Source organism: Falco peregrinus, chromosome 12 (genome assembly GCF_023634155.1).
Source record: "Falco peregrinus isolate bFalPer1 chromosome 12, bFalPer1.pri, whole genome shotgun sequence".
Classification (NCBI taxonomy): domain Eukaryota; kingdom Metazoa; phylum Chordata; class Aves; order Falconiformes; family Falconidae; genus Falco; species Falco peregrinus.
In genome coordinates, this window is record NC_073732.1 from 11,955,778 (window position 1) to 11,972,508 (window position 16,731).

The window sequence follows — 16,731 nt, forward strand, 5'->3', positions numbered from 1 at the left end:
GTGCACTTAAACGTGTTGCCTGCAGCATTCTTCACAGCTGTTCTAACTCGTATTGATATTAAATTGCATTATTGACTTAAAGTGTTTGTTATCATTCCTGGAACGGAGTGTTGAGTTTAGACTTAAAATCGAGGTTGATGCCTGTCTTGGTAACTCACCTGTTCCAGATGAACAAAGTGCGATACCATAATATGAAAAAAATGGTATTTTTTTTCTTAAAATCAAAGTGAGTAGAGAATGTGGAAAGATCAGATCCAGGCACTGTACCTAGATTCTGTGCCATTTAAAAAGATCATAGTCTAAATATGTTTCTGGTCTTTGTGTACGCACTGGAAATGAGAACAGGTTTATCTACATCAAAAGATCCAAGAAGTATAACATCCCATCAAAGTTAACTCTGTCAGAAGAGAGAGGCACCACATTTGTTAGGTAGGCTCAGGTTCACGGTTGTTTTATGCTAGATCTGAGAGTAAGATGCAAAGTACATCAGCGCCTGAACCACCCATCGGAGAGGAAGGGAATCTCTGTCCTGTCCACACACACAAACAGCATGGCTCTGCCTGCACTAAAATCTCATTTTGAAGCAATGGAAGCGGATTATTATAGTGTAAGCATTAATATATCTAAACAATGCAACAACCAGTCATGGCCTCAAAAATACTAATGAAATACGTAGTTAAGAAACGCTTAAATAATATTGGTATCTCTTGAAGACTATAATATAAGGATCCATTTACTGTAAAGTGTGGGTAACAAAATGGGTTTTGAAAGCAGCAAAAGAAAAACATTGTAGCTCTTCAAACTGAAGTGTCTCATGACAGATAACTGTTCTGAGAAACAGACAAGTTATTCTGTAGAGAAGATTTAAGTGTCACCATTTTTATTAGGCACATCATCTTCACTTTTCCCAAATGATATTATTAACTTATTTTCCTGAATAAATGACATGTACTAGCATATTTGAGAAAAACTACGTTAAGAAGAAGTTACACACTGCCATAATGCTAGTATTAAAGTCACTATCTAAGAATTTCAAAACAACCTATGATCAATAGAGTTCATTTGTGTATTTTACTTGATTATGGAAGTACAAATCTATCATACATCATTCTGGATGACAATAAAATAAATCCTTTAATATAATTTCCTATTATCCAGTCTGTAACTATCATATTACAGAGTTGGAATTATAGTACTTTTTTCCTATTTTAAGTAAACAGAGTAATAAAGTGTTTGTCAGATTCTAAATTTCACACTAGAAATACCATAAAAGCTCACCTTTGTCTTTTTTTTTTTAAACTACAGGAGAGAAGCTGTTAAGATGACCGGAACAAAATTAATGTCTACTCTTTCTCTTGCTGAGAAAGACTTCCAATATTTATTGCAACTCACAGTGAATTGCTATAATGTTTGAGCAAAACATTGCTGTATGATAATTATATATTTTGTATTTAGGAGTATATTGTACTTCGAAAATGAAGTCCCAAGGCAGGAGAGCGCGTTTTTAGGTATATATGAGGCTTTTTTATAATTAGCCTTTCTACAAATACAATCAAGTGGATCTGCCTCAAAGTTTCTAACCCATATAGAAGACATGGAAATCGTTGCTATTCAGTTCAACACATCATTTCTTAGTGCAGGGAGAGGCCAGTTATTTTTTATGTAAATCTCAAGAGTTCTAAATCCAGCAATAAAATTTCATATTTACAGAGTCAGCTCTTCCACATTTTACACGAGAGAGCCAAAGTTACAGAACGGAGCAATCTGTGAAAGAAATAATTTTATCCCCATATGTTAGCAAAATTGTGGCACTCAAATCCAACGGATGGCCAAAGTTCACTTTAAAATCCTACATGGCATCAGAAATTCACACCAAATAAATCTCTCCCTTTAGGTTAATACCAAGATTTTTCTCTTCCATTCACAGCTAACTGGTTTAAGGACAACTTATTCTAGTGTAAAGCTGAGTATAAGAATGTGAAAGTGGTATTTATACTGTGATGATGCCAAGACCAGTATTATCCTTCTGGCACATTCCCACTTCCATTGTGGAAGAAGGGCAAGCATGGCAGCAAAGTAGAGGTACAAAGTTCATGTAGAGGAAGAAAAAGGCATGACTTTAAATCAGTATCTCCTCACTTCACAGAATTTTGAACAAAGTGGTGAAATTTTATGTTCCTTTCAAAAGCAACAATAATTGAAAAAGAAACTCTGCCATAAAAGCTTTCCTTTTCATATCCATATTCTACAAAAAGCATCTAGCTGAGTAGAAGCCAGATTTTGCATCAGTAAGGAATGAGTAAAAACTGGCCGAGACTTTCAGGTTAGACCAGAATTCATTTGTTTGTAGTTTTATGCACTCTGTAGATAACAGTATAGCACTGCACTTATATCACTGCAGATTGTTAATTATACTTAACTTTCCCATTAAGCAGATGTGTTGCTACATTCTTTTACATTAAACTAGATTTGGATTAAACTTATGAAGTACATCAAAACACGAAGACAATCATTAATCTTCTTGGCACTGTAAGCGATGACTACAGCCAGCAGAACTCTTTGCTTGTTCGTGGCGCTAGGCCTTTTATGCATTCTGCTAATAAGTTGCTTTGCATCCTGCAAGACTAGGTTGTGCAAAACAGAATGAATTATAGATAAAAACAAACAGAAAATCACAAAGGGCATGTTGTAAACCTAAAGAAAATTAAAGTTTTGGTTCTGTAAAAAGAAGTGCAGGCAGTGTGTCTTGCAGGAAGCTGACACAACGGCTCGTACATGTCAAGCGTGTAATTTTACCAGTTGTTTGCTCCATCATTAGGGAAATCATTAAGATATTTTAGGGCATATCTCACTTGAGATGAGCTAAACAATGGCAAAAACATCCTGCTTAATGAAATCTGCACCTTCTATTTTTTTTAACTATGTTGCTTATGCTGGGCCTTAATCAGTTTTCTGGCGGAAGTTCCATCACATAACTAATAGGCTAAAAAGTAAGTAAAACTGGCAGATTTAAAAAAGCACTACAGACAAACAGACAACATGACATTTTATTCTCCTTGGAGTTGGAAGGTCAGCATAAATTATCTACATTTGGAAATACTGTCTCTGAGGTTTTAGTGAGCTACCCAGCCCAGCAAGCTATCTGGCATAAGTCTGATGGCACTTAACAGGATCGTTGCGGACACTCCTCATTTGTTCAAGTTATAGAAAATTCAGGAGCAGTTTTTGACAGTGAAAATAAAAGCAATTGCCATTCTGAAGTTAAAATTGTATTTGAAGATAAGAGATATTGAGAATCCTGCTAATTCCAGTCCTCTGAGTACCATGAACTGATAGACGCCTCTTCAGAAACAGACTTCAACATGATTTCTGTCTTACACAGCTTCATCCACAGGGGTGTCACTCAGCTACAGCCTAGTGCATGTTACATCAAAAACACTATTACTCCATAGGTTCAAAGAAAGAATAGGTGGACAGACATGAGCAATTCTCAGTTTTTCTATTCATTTTCCAGGGAAAACAACACACTACATGTGCCTGAGGGGGTTTCATTTATCACTAACTGTTCTAGCTTTAACATACAAAACTTTGAGTGTCAAGATTAGAGGTGGGGACGTTACAGGTACTGATTAGTCTGTCTTTGAGTGACATAATAGCTTCTCTTTCTTGCCATGACACCAGTATATCTTTCTTTTTAAAGATTTTATTTTACTTGCCAGGTCTCAAAGATTTATAAAACAAAGATCGTTATTAAAATCCATGTAAGCATTTTCCTTAACACAGAAAAGCCTTAATACGTCTGCACAGATACAGGGTAAGTTATTTTTATTTCATGACATATGACATGCAATAAGAGAAAGAAATTGGAGTCATCAAAATGGTCAAACAACATGAAAAAATAGAAAATAAGACTATTAATCAAAAATTCTAAATTTGACAAAAAATGTAAAAAGAAGACATTTTGATATGCTGTTATATATGGTAAATTTAAACATAATATTTACATAAACAAAATTCAAGATTTTGAATTTATAAAATAAAAATGTTAAATACAGTAAAGCAGAAAAACTAAACTGGAATATGAGATAGGACACTGTATCTGAATGAATAATTTATTTGGATAGCAGCCAGCTGGTATGGTAAAGTAGCACTTATTTCTAAATGCATCTTGCAATAATTGTGTTCACACACTACCTCAAGCATTTTATAATTTCATTTGTGAGAAATAAAGTAGATACTTAATTATTCCAGATGTTAGCCCTGCCATGTATATATAGATTACTGTAGCAATTTAATTATTGTTGTTACAATTCAAAACGTCCTTTTTCTATCAAACATGCTTATTGAGAATTTAAATTAGAAAATGGTAGCAGATGAACTAACAGTGAATTCCCTAAATATGCCAGATTTTCTGTGCTCATAGCACGCTCACAGCTGTTAATATTTACTCAACAGTTACTATTGCTTTTATCTCCCAAATGAATATTAATAAAACCAAAGATTAACTGCGCATATTTGTGCTATAAATTACTTTTAATCCATGAAATAAAATCAACACTTATAGAAGGTAACAGAGAATACAGGATCTCATTCTCAGAAGGACAGTAGGGTTTTGTAAAAGCAGTACACATACTGCAAATTTGACATATTTGGTTCTTCTTTTCTCATGTTACTAGATGGCACAAAAAATTCACAGTGGCCAGTGGAACTGCTGTCACCATTGTAATCTCTCAATGTAGTATTATGTAAAAGAGAAAGTACAGGAAAACTTCCAAACATTACCAAACAATTCCATTACATTTCTTCTCATAATTATGCTCAGACATTTCCATTGCACTGATCAGTGATTTCTGAGTGAGCAATTATTGAGTGGTGGAGAGGTAAGTACTAGGTTAAATCAGACCTAAAACCCAAAGAAGGTTGAGGACTTAATGAACTGGAACACACTGGTCTGGAGACTGGGGATCCCAAGTGCCCGCCACGTGCCCCTCATAAATATTATTGTAGAGTGGCAGTTAGGTGCAGTGCACATTACCTTATACCTGATTTGAATACTATTTTTTTTTATCGCCAGGGGAGTGTATGAATCTTTGCATCTCATATCAGTTATTTCCTTACTTCAAGCACTTGATTTTTAGGAATAGCAAATAAATACATTGTTGTTATTCAGCAACACCTGTGAGCTCTAGAAGCCTGTTACACAGCAGCAAAGTATGCACACACTCAGAGGACCAAGCAGAATTTACTCAGTGTTTATATTATCATGGAATTTCCACAGCACATGAAGGTCTTGATAAGTTCACCTTACCTCATCTGGTTTGGTGATACATTTTCCTTTTCCCGAACACTGGAAGTTATCTGAATGGCTTCCCACAGGTATGCAGGTACTGACTTTCACTATCACAGTCAAGCGTAGAGCCACAATGCACTTAGTAACCGAATCATTCAAAAAACCTTTAAAAAAACCAACAATATTCTTACTATATAAGAAAATACACTAATACATATTAATTCTCTACCCACTAGACAAACAAATAAAACTAAACTGAAAGAAACTGTCAACTAAGAACATCACTGCTCACATTTCATACATGCCAATCTAAATTTAATGCATGTAAATACAAACTAGAATATAGTTGGGAAACAAAGACTCATATTGACTAACAAAAGGAAAGCAGGCTGGAGAAACAGATCTACTTCCAGAGTTCTAATATGCTATCATTTTTTAGGTCTTGAATATCCAAATGCTTTTGCCTGCTATCTTTTTGATAAATTAAAAATATATTTCCTTAAGTTTTTTTAATGGCAAGACAAAATAAAATTCAGCCGAGAAAAATGTTTAAATGGATGTCTAAAAGTTACTTCAGAGCTAAAAAGCTCATAGATGATAAACTGCATTACATTGGTAACAGATGGACAAGCCCTTCTGACTATTCTTTCTGAAGTTTGCAAGAACGTACATGCACAGCTTGACAGCATTTCTTTGTATATTTGCAATGCAAGTATTATTGAATGTCTGATCTCATCACTCTATAAGGTATAGCTGAACAAAACATGAAAATGGGAACATATGATGAGGAAGAGCAAAATTCATGAATCTCTGGTTAGGACCTGTAATTGCATGGAATTAAAAAAATGGTTGGAAACTATTAAAACACACTGGAGCGTAACAACACCCCTATCACCCGTATTTCTAACAGATGTATCTGGAAAATAAAATAAAGTACAGCAGGAAAGGTAAAATGAGGCACATACACAGCCCATGACATACACAATTAAGTCAGCGTTCATGTCAACATACATATACTCTGCTCCTACACTACGCTTGTACCGCAACTGGATTGCTCAACCACAGTGATTAGACTCCTGACTTACAGCCCTTCCATGTGTGGCAATCAGCTGTTTTGTTCTAGGAGCTTGTGGCAGAATAATTGTGCAGTGGCATAAAAAGTGTGGGTTTGGTAGAGTGTATACACTGTATGCAGAATATATGCATTAAGAAAAAAACCAAAGATTCTTCCATAAATTGTCAAACTTAAATTTGACTTCACCATCCTTAATGTAGTTACGTAGAATCCTAAGGGTCTAAGACTGTTTGTAGTACCAGTATGGAAAGTTACAGGCACGGAATCATTGTAGGATAATACTTTTCTTTAGAAATTAATAGAAAGAGAATTTAAGTAAAAACTGATGCTTTTAAAAATCTAAATATCCTATGCAGGAAGTGTGACATTGAATTTTTTTTTCTAATATTTTCCACTTTAAATTCTAGAGTCCATTTACAACCTAATCCTCAAAGGAACATCAAAGACACAGTCTAGCTTCTTTTTGTTATACACTGGACATAGCACAACATATAGTCAAGCAGAAAAAAAGTAGTACAAGAAAGTATTTGTAATGAACATTAATAAAACAAAGTTTCCTGAAACACTTTGAACTTCAGGTGAATTCTCGTTCTAGAAGAGCTGCTAAATATTACTTACATTCTGAATATGAAAGTGTCAAGCATGACTAATTCTACAAATTCTGTAGAAAATCATATGGAAGTCTTCCATTCTTTGTTCTTATTTTTAGATTTCACTTTATAAAATGCTGCATCCTTTGAACAATTAGTTGTCTATGCTAGAAACAGTTATCCCTAAACCATATCTTCAAAGCAGGAAAATCTCATGTCCAATATATATAGTATTCATTGGCTTGAGTACAGCCTCTATAAGTCAGCTAACTCTTCTACAAGATCAGATTAAAAAAAAAAAAAAAAATACCTTGGGTATAGTTCCAAGTGTGGAACGGTCTGGTTTTGCTAGTGAAGATTATTGTAATCTGCCAACCTCTTCAAAGCGAGCCAATTTATTCTGGCCTTAATACACACCCCATTTTTACCCATCTGTTCAAAGATGCAGCCAGAATTATTTCCTTTAACAATTGAATGCCATTGTCACTGGCAGTCATGCAATTATTTGTGAGAGCATGAAAGAATGTGATATTTAGAAAATGTCTTTGAGTTCACATTTGCTTGTCTGAAGCAGATTGTTACATATTCTTCAGGACAGTTCCCTAAAGGAATATTGAATCAACCTTCTTTGTACTTTGAATCTTGTTACTATTTTGGTATCAAAAGTCCTTAGGCAAACCACCGAAAAAAATAATTTTTCTCACTGGAGTGCCACATATTTTCCTGTAATTTCCAATTACCTCATCTAATTTCCAAAGACTAGAAAGATAAAAACATGGCTATATATTTTCACTCTATAGAAGGTGAATACAACTTTCTGAGATCTTTAGGTTTTAGGGCTAGAAGAAGCTTGTCTAAATATGACTCCTTGCTTAAGTCAGGTCATAGCACTTCAATTAATTCCTTCTCCAATTCCCATAACAGCAACTGAACTAGAGTGAGTTTTAAGTTGTATTTTTAACTTCTGGGTAGGAGAATGATTTCACAAGCATGTTTACAGCTCGCTTCATCTAAGGGCTGGAGAAAAACATTACAGCTGTTTATATCAAAAGGTAATTCTGTTCAGTTTAACCTTGCTGGTTTTCTAAAGCTAGTTAAAACACAATGACATCAGAGCAGCTGAAGAATTCAGGGCTGAGATATTTACAGTAATACTACGGAAACAGTTTTAAAGCCTAATAAATCATAACATGTAAGTAGTCATTCAGATTGCAGAGGAAACATTTTCCAGCTTTGTTTGATAGTCTGAGAAATACCTGCATGATTTCATTGGCAGTGTGCGTGGTAAAATACACTACAGCTCATTCCACCCTGGTAGCTTCACCTGCTTATGCCCTGGAGCACAAAGCACATATGCCCCTGTTCCTCTCACGTTAAGGAAGTTAAGAACAAAAAATAAGGAATAAAGTCAAAATAAAGGATGACAGGTGTCATCAGTGTGTCCAGGTGCTTTCAGCAAGATCATATCATGTTATTCAGACTACCCCTACTCAAACATTAATTGATTGTAGATTTTCTAGGCACCACAAACTGATTTGCTTCCATCACAAGCCCCATTTCTGAACAACTCCCTCCTCCTACGCCCAGCAGGCTGAGGTCAGAGCTGGCCCATTGCGGACTGCCAAAAGGAGGACTGGAGCTAACAGGCCACCAGCTCAAGAACATTATCCTATTGCATACTATGTTAACAGAAGGCATAAAGCTGAACTACAAATTGTAACTAACTCTTGGTATGCACCCAATGCTATTACGCACAAAATCACTCTTGCCTGTTGTAGTTGGCTCAAATGTATTTCTCTGTATTCTACACGCATTCCAACATATATACACCTACAGTTGAAACAACAGATTATTATTTTACAGCAGAAATATGGTAATAGTTCCCTATGCTAAAGTTCCAATTCACAAAAGTATAGGTCTTTGAGTGCACCTAAAGCTTTCCTGGGTAAGAAAGAATGACTGCCAAGGGCTTTGGACACTCACAGTGAAGCATCAGTCCCCAAGTCTTCAACTTATTTTTAGCCTGCTTTCCCAAGGAAATGAGACAGCAGTGGGATGTCTATCAGTTTCCATCTGTTCTCTTTTTCTCTCCCAACACTTTCCCACACCAAAAGCTTTTGAGGTCAGTAGCCAACTTCAACATTTTGCAAAGCAGTGGAGTTCTCAAGACACGTAAGTGCCTACAGCTTCCCTGCCAGTATACAGACCCAGCACCAAGGGCATCAGTAAGCCAAAATGGGCAGGAAAACAAAAAAGGGCCCCAGAATAAGGTGATGTCATTTCTCCACCCTATTCCCAGTGTACAGTACAGTCACTTATTTATTATTTGGAAAATGAGACATATACAAATAGAAGAAAAACAGGTAGCACCAGGCCTTCAGGAGCAAAGCAGTGGTACTGGGTGTGCCTGCACCACATGTTCAGTTCATGTCATGTAGTAACCTAATGAAGCTATAATACTTCCAGACCTGATTTTAGCTTTCAGAAACAATACAGCTGTTATCAGAGCATATTCAACCATAATTTATAACCCTTAGTACTCTAGTATAGAAGCTGCGTGTCTGTTCATTCAACCACAGATAATGGAAATTATAGAATTAACCTAAAGTTTAAAATATCCAAAAGGAATTTTCTGTTGGACCACATCTCTCACATCACAGGAGAAAATGTTACTCGGCAAGCTGAACCAGAGCAGTCAATGTGCTCAAACTTTTCCTTTGTGGCCACTGAACTTCACAGACATAAGAAAGATCTGAAGAAAGGAAGCTAGGAAAAAAAGACGACTACATTTTTATTACAGAACTCACCAGAAAAAAGACAAAGGGAGACTTGAATTCTAGTCCCTTTTCCTAAATTTTTTATGTCCAAATTTTATCCAAAGGTTATTTCAGGTCCACAACTCTTACGCTGTCTATGTGTCATATGGTATAGCTAATATTAAAGACTATGAAGGCCACCACAGGTGTCTATACTAATTGCCACCATGCTTAAGTGCCTTTTTGGATCTAAGCATAAAGTATGAATTTCAGTTTAACTATAAAGCCAATTTCCTTCTCTTATGGCAATGCATATCGCAGTCTCAAATAGTGGTTATTCATCTAGAAAATCTAAGAAAGCTCAATCCTTCCACTCATTCATGGAAATCACATTCAAGTCAATTTAGAAACCTAACAAATTAAAAAGCATAACAAGATGTTCTCATGATGCACCTGATTATGAAAATATACGTGTTGAAATAGTGGAGGCATGATTTTGATTTACAAATAGACAATCATTTATCACATTTTCCATGAGACCTTAATGGTCAGGGTTATTAAGGCCTCTCAATACTCTCACAGGGCCCCGACACGAATAGTCTCCTACAGAATCTGAAAAAAATGAGTCAGGAATCCTTTCCTAGTTTGCCTTAGGATGATTATCATATACTAGCAGTAAACATGAAGTGAGAAACAGGTAGTCAACGACATGCACAGTCTTTGATGCAGTACTTCTGTGCCATCAGTACCATAGGATCCTTGTACAGAACATCTGAGATCATTCTCTAATGATACTACTAGGCAACATAGCATCTGGGGATACAAAAATACAGCTGCAATAATGAAACTGCTATTTTGCCCACAAATAGCACTATTTATAAGCGGTAGAACTCTCCCAAATTTTATACAGATCAGCATGCTTACTGTGCTTTGTCACAGAAGCCTTGATCTGATACTCTTCTGAAAGTATATATAGATGTCAGTGAGAATCAGTTCAAGAACTGTTCCAGATACTTTAGCTTTCAAAAATGCACATGAAACAGCAATTTAAGGAATGTTTTGTTGTTGTTGATAAGTGACTGTAGAACTTCTCGTTGCGTTTTTTCTTCTCCAAATTGATATCATAGTCACACTCAGTTTAAAAATAGGTATGCTTTCTTCCTTCACTGCCAACACTGAAAACTCATCCTAGGCTCTGAAAATCAAACATATACTTTCTTCTCAGACATAATCACCATTACAGTGACAAAGATAAATGTGCCGCTGGTCAAATTATATTCTCAGTAACATTACTGCAATTCTATCAGAGGCAGACTGACAGTGTTAGCATTACACAGGTGTAACAGAAAGCAAAACTTGGGTGCCAGAAAATTATTTCCAAAACTTTAGGAAGAAATACCACACTGCTTGACTTTCAAGCTGGAGCTCAGTTTTGCAGGACTGACAGCTAAAATATATTTGTGAAGTGAGCAAACCAGTTGGATACACTTAGCAAAGAAAAATCCCCGAACACATTCCATTACTTTTCCTCTATAACAAATGGCATTTTCTGAATTTCACTGTTACTAAACAATTACCCAACTTAATAGCTTAACTGGACCAAAACCCATGGTAGGACTATGAAAGAGCTAACAAGAGTACACTTACACTTATGAAAACACTTGCATACAGAGATGTGACAGTAGCTGAGAGTGTGACCTTCTGTCATGGCTTCAAGGACTCTGGTTACTGTCCAAAATCATGGTGAAAGCCCAGCAAGGGTGACAAGACCAATCTTCTAATAGATTTCCTGTATCACAATTTCCCAATTATGTGCTCACTTATCAGCATCTCAACAATGCTGCCAAGCATTCTGGGCAGAAATGTAGACCACCAGAATCTCTGACACCAACTTACAGACTTATGAATGGCTACCCTACTTTTAAATAAACTGTACGGTATGTTGGACTACTAGCTGAAGATCTCAAAGCATTTTACAAATAGTGTTAAAATGTGCCTCATCTTTTCCTTGAAATTATGCATTAGTATCCTTATTTTACAGCTCAAGTTAAGCACTCTGCCCAAAATCTCACAGTGCAAGCAACCATGTGATCAACCAGATGTAAATATCTTGACTATGAATTCGTCACAAAAGTCATATCTGAAAAAAGAGAAATCTTAACAATGAATAAAGAAACAAAGGTATTTTGCCAAGCATTACAAATTTGAGCAGATGAACCTCCAAAGATATAAAAAAAAAAATTGAATAATTTACAGATCAATTAAAGATTACTTTAAAGAGTAAAATTATTTAGAAGCTAGCTTAAAACATAATACAATTTAATAAAAATAAACTAAAGTTTACATCTGCTTATATGTGAGATGGCGTACATATAACTTGTTCGTGAAGGGCAGGGCAGAATTTTTTTTTTTTTCATATTTATAGATACCCTTTCTCATACAGCCTAACAGCATTCTTCAGAATGGTTTGGATTTCAGCTGAATGCTTAAATTTTTGCCTTATAAAGCCATCTTTTTTAAAAAAAAATCATTGAAATTAACACTTCATTGAACTTTTTACGCTGTTTGCACTTCTGCTGCTGCTATTGTTTATCAAAAGGCCATTTTCTGCAAGGTTAGCTCTTATGCCCAGAACCCCAGGGAAATGTTTACAGCTGAGCACAATACTCAATACTGCCTACAATAGGGCCCTTCCAGGCATACTGCACACATAAAAATGAAAGCCCCATTAACTGGAGCAGTTGTCACCAAATTCCCCTACCAGCAAGGCTGACTTGGGCAGAAGTAACTAAATGGTCTCACACACACAGACACACTTTACTGCACCTCAGCCGAGCAGCAGAACTGCGTGAACACTCCAACGGCGGCATGTGCAAGGCAATGTGATTTAATTTAGTCCAGAGTGAAAGAGGGTTAAGTCAAATGACTGCACATACGCCACGGGCTAGGAGCTCACACAGATGCTCAGCTGACACATGTTAAAGCCAGAGTAACTTGATTACATGGCTTTCAGTGAGTTCAATCCACTGAGCATTTCCTATTATGAAATAAAATTGTCCTATTTCATTTTTGCTTATGTAAAAACAATTTGAACATGCAGCAAACTGCTTTCTTTAGATGGAAATACGTACATGTTTCAAAAGACATGTAACAACACAAACCACACCATCCAAAAGACACAGTTACAACTTGCGTCCTAATTTAAAATTCGATAGACAGATAAAACCAGCTAGAAAATCAGACTGACTTGTTTCCAAATATCTCTCTAGATTATTTATTTTTAATACGGTATTTTGTACGCTAAGTTTCATTTTGCCTATTCAATATACCTACAGTCATATTAGTGGTGACCACATGTTAACGTACCATGAGATGGTGCAAGAAGATTCATTAAAAACCCCAAAGAGCATATAACTGCTCAGGACAGAGATCTTAAAGAAAATACTTTGTTGCATTAGAAAGGCTGGACAGCATTTTGGATAGGAAAATATTATCCTTTCTGTGCATACACGTATATGGTTCATACACTTTTTAAAATGCAACAGATCTCTTGACTTGAGGAGCCAAGGATTAATTTTCCTTTTTAAGAAAATCTTCAAAAAGTTTTGCAGAATTCAAGCAAGCTGCCTTATAGGTGCTGGCATTTGAATACCATCAGTATTCCTCATCTCACAATAAAGATGCTATAGCATCCATTTTCAAGTGAGCATGTACAGCTACCAATTTTAAGGAAATACTTTTGAGATAGTTTGTATTTTAAACTAGTTAGTTAAATTGTATTGATCTAAAAGGCTTGCAGAAAACTAGATTACACACCTGGTCTACATCAGTTTGTCTTTGCTGTGACAAAAGTAAGCATTAAAATTTAAAGATTGTGCCAGAGGATTAATTTCCTATTCAGATAAAAATATTCATTCATATTAAATGTCAAACCTTCTACTTATCTGTAAGGTTTTAACTGAGAAATAGCAGTTTTGCTTATAAATTTCTTTTCCTTATCACCAGACAATAAACTAGAAGACTAATGCCATGAAAACTATTTAAGCTGCATCATGGAAGTACTAAATAAAGCACAAAGTCAAAAAGCAAGTAATTTCTACCTATTCACAAGCATTTTTAAACAACTATAGATACACAAACTTTTCTATTGTATTACTTATGGCGAAATGGAGGCAAAATACTAACACCCAACTGTCTGTTTTACTATTTTTCTGAAACAGCTCCCATTACTGCAGCTTCAGCAGTGGGCACACTAAGGTAGAAAAGCAATTTTTCCAACACTATCATGGAAGCTGATGAGAAGCAGGTTTTTTTGAGAGTTAAAATCCTAATAACCATGATAGAGACCCGAAAACATAATTGCGGGGGTTTTTACGTTGTTGGGAAAAAGAAGGAAATAGGTTGCATGCGCACAGCCAGCACTGCCTACTCCATGTTCTATGTTATGCTCAGAACAAACAGTTCTTAAAACTGAAATGATAATCATATAATATGCAATTTTATTACCCAATTTCCAAATTAATCCAACATAAATAGCTATGTTCTTTTTTGATTACCAGCAGAATTGGCCCACTAAATATAATTTGTCAACTGTATACCAGTATAACTCTACTAGTTTACCCAGTAGACTGGAGACTGTGAAATTACAACTGACTGTGAGTCTCACATCCACAGGTGTATCTACTGAGTCATGAAACACAGAATTGTTGCCTTAGTGAACAGGTATATTACTTTAGCACTAGGGTAAATTAAGACTCATTAAGAAACAGATTGTGTCTCGTCACTGTAAAACTTCTAAAATGTGAGTATTAAAAAATAGTAATAAATATTGTAATGCTTTTATTATATGTTGGGTTTGGTTTTTTCACTATTTCAATAGCAGACTGTGTTTTCAGAATAAACGCTCCGGTTTTCAGAGTGTGATTGCATCTTTGGATAAAAAAGATGCATGCAACAATTCATAGAACATTTTCGAAAGTTGCCATACAAGCTGAAAATGCCCTTCAAAGTCCTTCACAGCAAGGCTTTTTTTATATTTTCTAAGGAAAATATTAATGCATTATTTTCTCAAGAGAGAAGTTATTTAATCAGTTTAGCAAATCTTATGCACTTGCAACAAACTTGTATACAAAAAGATCTATATGTTCCTGTACATGTTCCCAAGTGCAGTATATTATTCCCTGAGAGAAATGCGCGATGTTGGGTGGATTAGATTCCCCCAAAACATATAACAAGCAGCACTTTCAACTCAACACAGAGCTCCTTCTCTGTAACCTATTAACATTCATGAGCACTTCTGTTTGAAAGGCTCATGCACAAACTGATGGTGCACCAGCATACTCCTATCTCATTTTTTCAGACTTGTAAAATGTATTTCATCTGATCTCAATTTTTCAAGATATATTGCAACGAAGAATAGGTGTGTGACTGTAACAGGGTAAAGTTTTACAGCTATTCATTTTCAAATATGCTAGTACCATTATCGCTAGCATGAAGATATGAAGATCCGGAATTAAAATAAATGCTGATGAGACATTTTATAAATACGATGAATAGTTGATACATGAATCACTCACAACTTCAATGAACATCGGGACAAAGATTACAAAGCTATAGGTCTATTGAAGCAAAAGGCAGACTTTCCAGGAATTAATGTTTTACATGTTGATCCCTTAATTGCCATCTCTTACTATAAAAATATGATTAATTCTTTCCTCCACATCCCAACTATCTCTCTGGCAAATCTCAAGATCCACCTATAGCACTCCACATAATAGAAATTATAATATCCTGTATAGGTATTAAAAACATCTGGAAATGTCCTCCAAAAAAAAATAAATAAATTATTTAAGTCCTGAATTTTGGCACAAAACTTCCAAAAACCTCTTGGCATCAGATGAAGCATTTTTGTTGCAAACAGTGAGCACAGATCAACAGTTCACCTGGCCTGTACTATAGATCTGCCATCCAGTGGTTACCTTTGTCTAGTAGTAACTTGGCATTAAAAGCCACCAGCACCTTGGAATATGCTGTGTGCTTCATCCTACAGCTGACCCACCTAACCGACTGAGAGAAGCAGTACTTCCAGGGGCTTTCTCACTTCAAAACCTGAACCATATTGGTATTTTTTCCCCCATTGGCCAATAAGCCTAATTTATAATAAGCCATAATAAATTATTTTAGAAGACTGGCACATGTGTAGTATAAAATCTTAGAAACTCATTAAAAATACTCTAAGCAAAGCAGTCATGGTAAGAATGCTTTACAGAAGGTAAAAGCCAGGCTCTAAGTCAGTACTCTTTCCCATCTATGGGGGCTTATTTTAATGGGGTAAATACTTTAACTTGACAATGTAAGCATACTGCCTAATCACAGCATCGTAACTTTTCCTGCACTGCAAAAGGCTGCAGATGCAGCAGCCATTTTATAGATCACATTATAGAACACAGACTGCTCTTTTTCGTTTAGTTGTGTTCCTCTCTTCCCTCAAACCCTTCAGTCTCATGCAGTGCAGGTACTGTCTCTGGAGTAAACAGCACTATAATCAAGGTGTCTATTTTTAGATCTCAGTGACAGCATTCTTTCCAACCTCTAGACATTGTGCCCTGAATGACATGATCAGCAAATCAGCACATTACTGCTGACTTTTGAGTCTTTTCAGTCTTGTCTAAACAACTTTAAATTTGTGTTGCTGTGAGGCAACACAAACCAAATAATATTCCCCTAAATGTTTTATCTTTGACATAACCACCTTATTCAGAAAGATTTGCAAGATGTAATTAAAGTACCTTGCTGCGTATCAAAACTTGGGTCACTTGTCACTGTGTTACCTCCAAAGAAGATGTAGATCAAAAGACACACATAAAAAAAAAACACCACAAACCCCAAAACACTCAGATCTTCCCCTTTTTCACTTAGAGCTCTACTAGAAAAAATTTTAAAGGTAAAAAAAATAATATGCATTGTACAGAATTCACCAATTAAGAGAAAAATCCTTAAAATCTCATTTGAACAGAAGAG

The 16,731-nt window shown here is 35.6% G+C and overlaps 1 protein-coding gene across 1 annotated transcript in view; it reads right to left on the reverse strand.

Moving 5' to 3' along the window:
- Positions 1–16,731, reverse strand: part of DNER (delta/notch like EGF repeat containing) — a 139,412-nt gene that overhangs the window by 47,824 nt on the left and 74,857 nt on the right. The window contains exon 5 of the mRNA XM_055817452.1: positions 5,309–5,454. Within this exon, the coding sequence (XP_055673427.1) occupies positions 5,309–5,454 (146 nt within the window). The remainder of the gene's footprint in view (positions 1–5,308; positions 5,455–16,731) is intronic.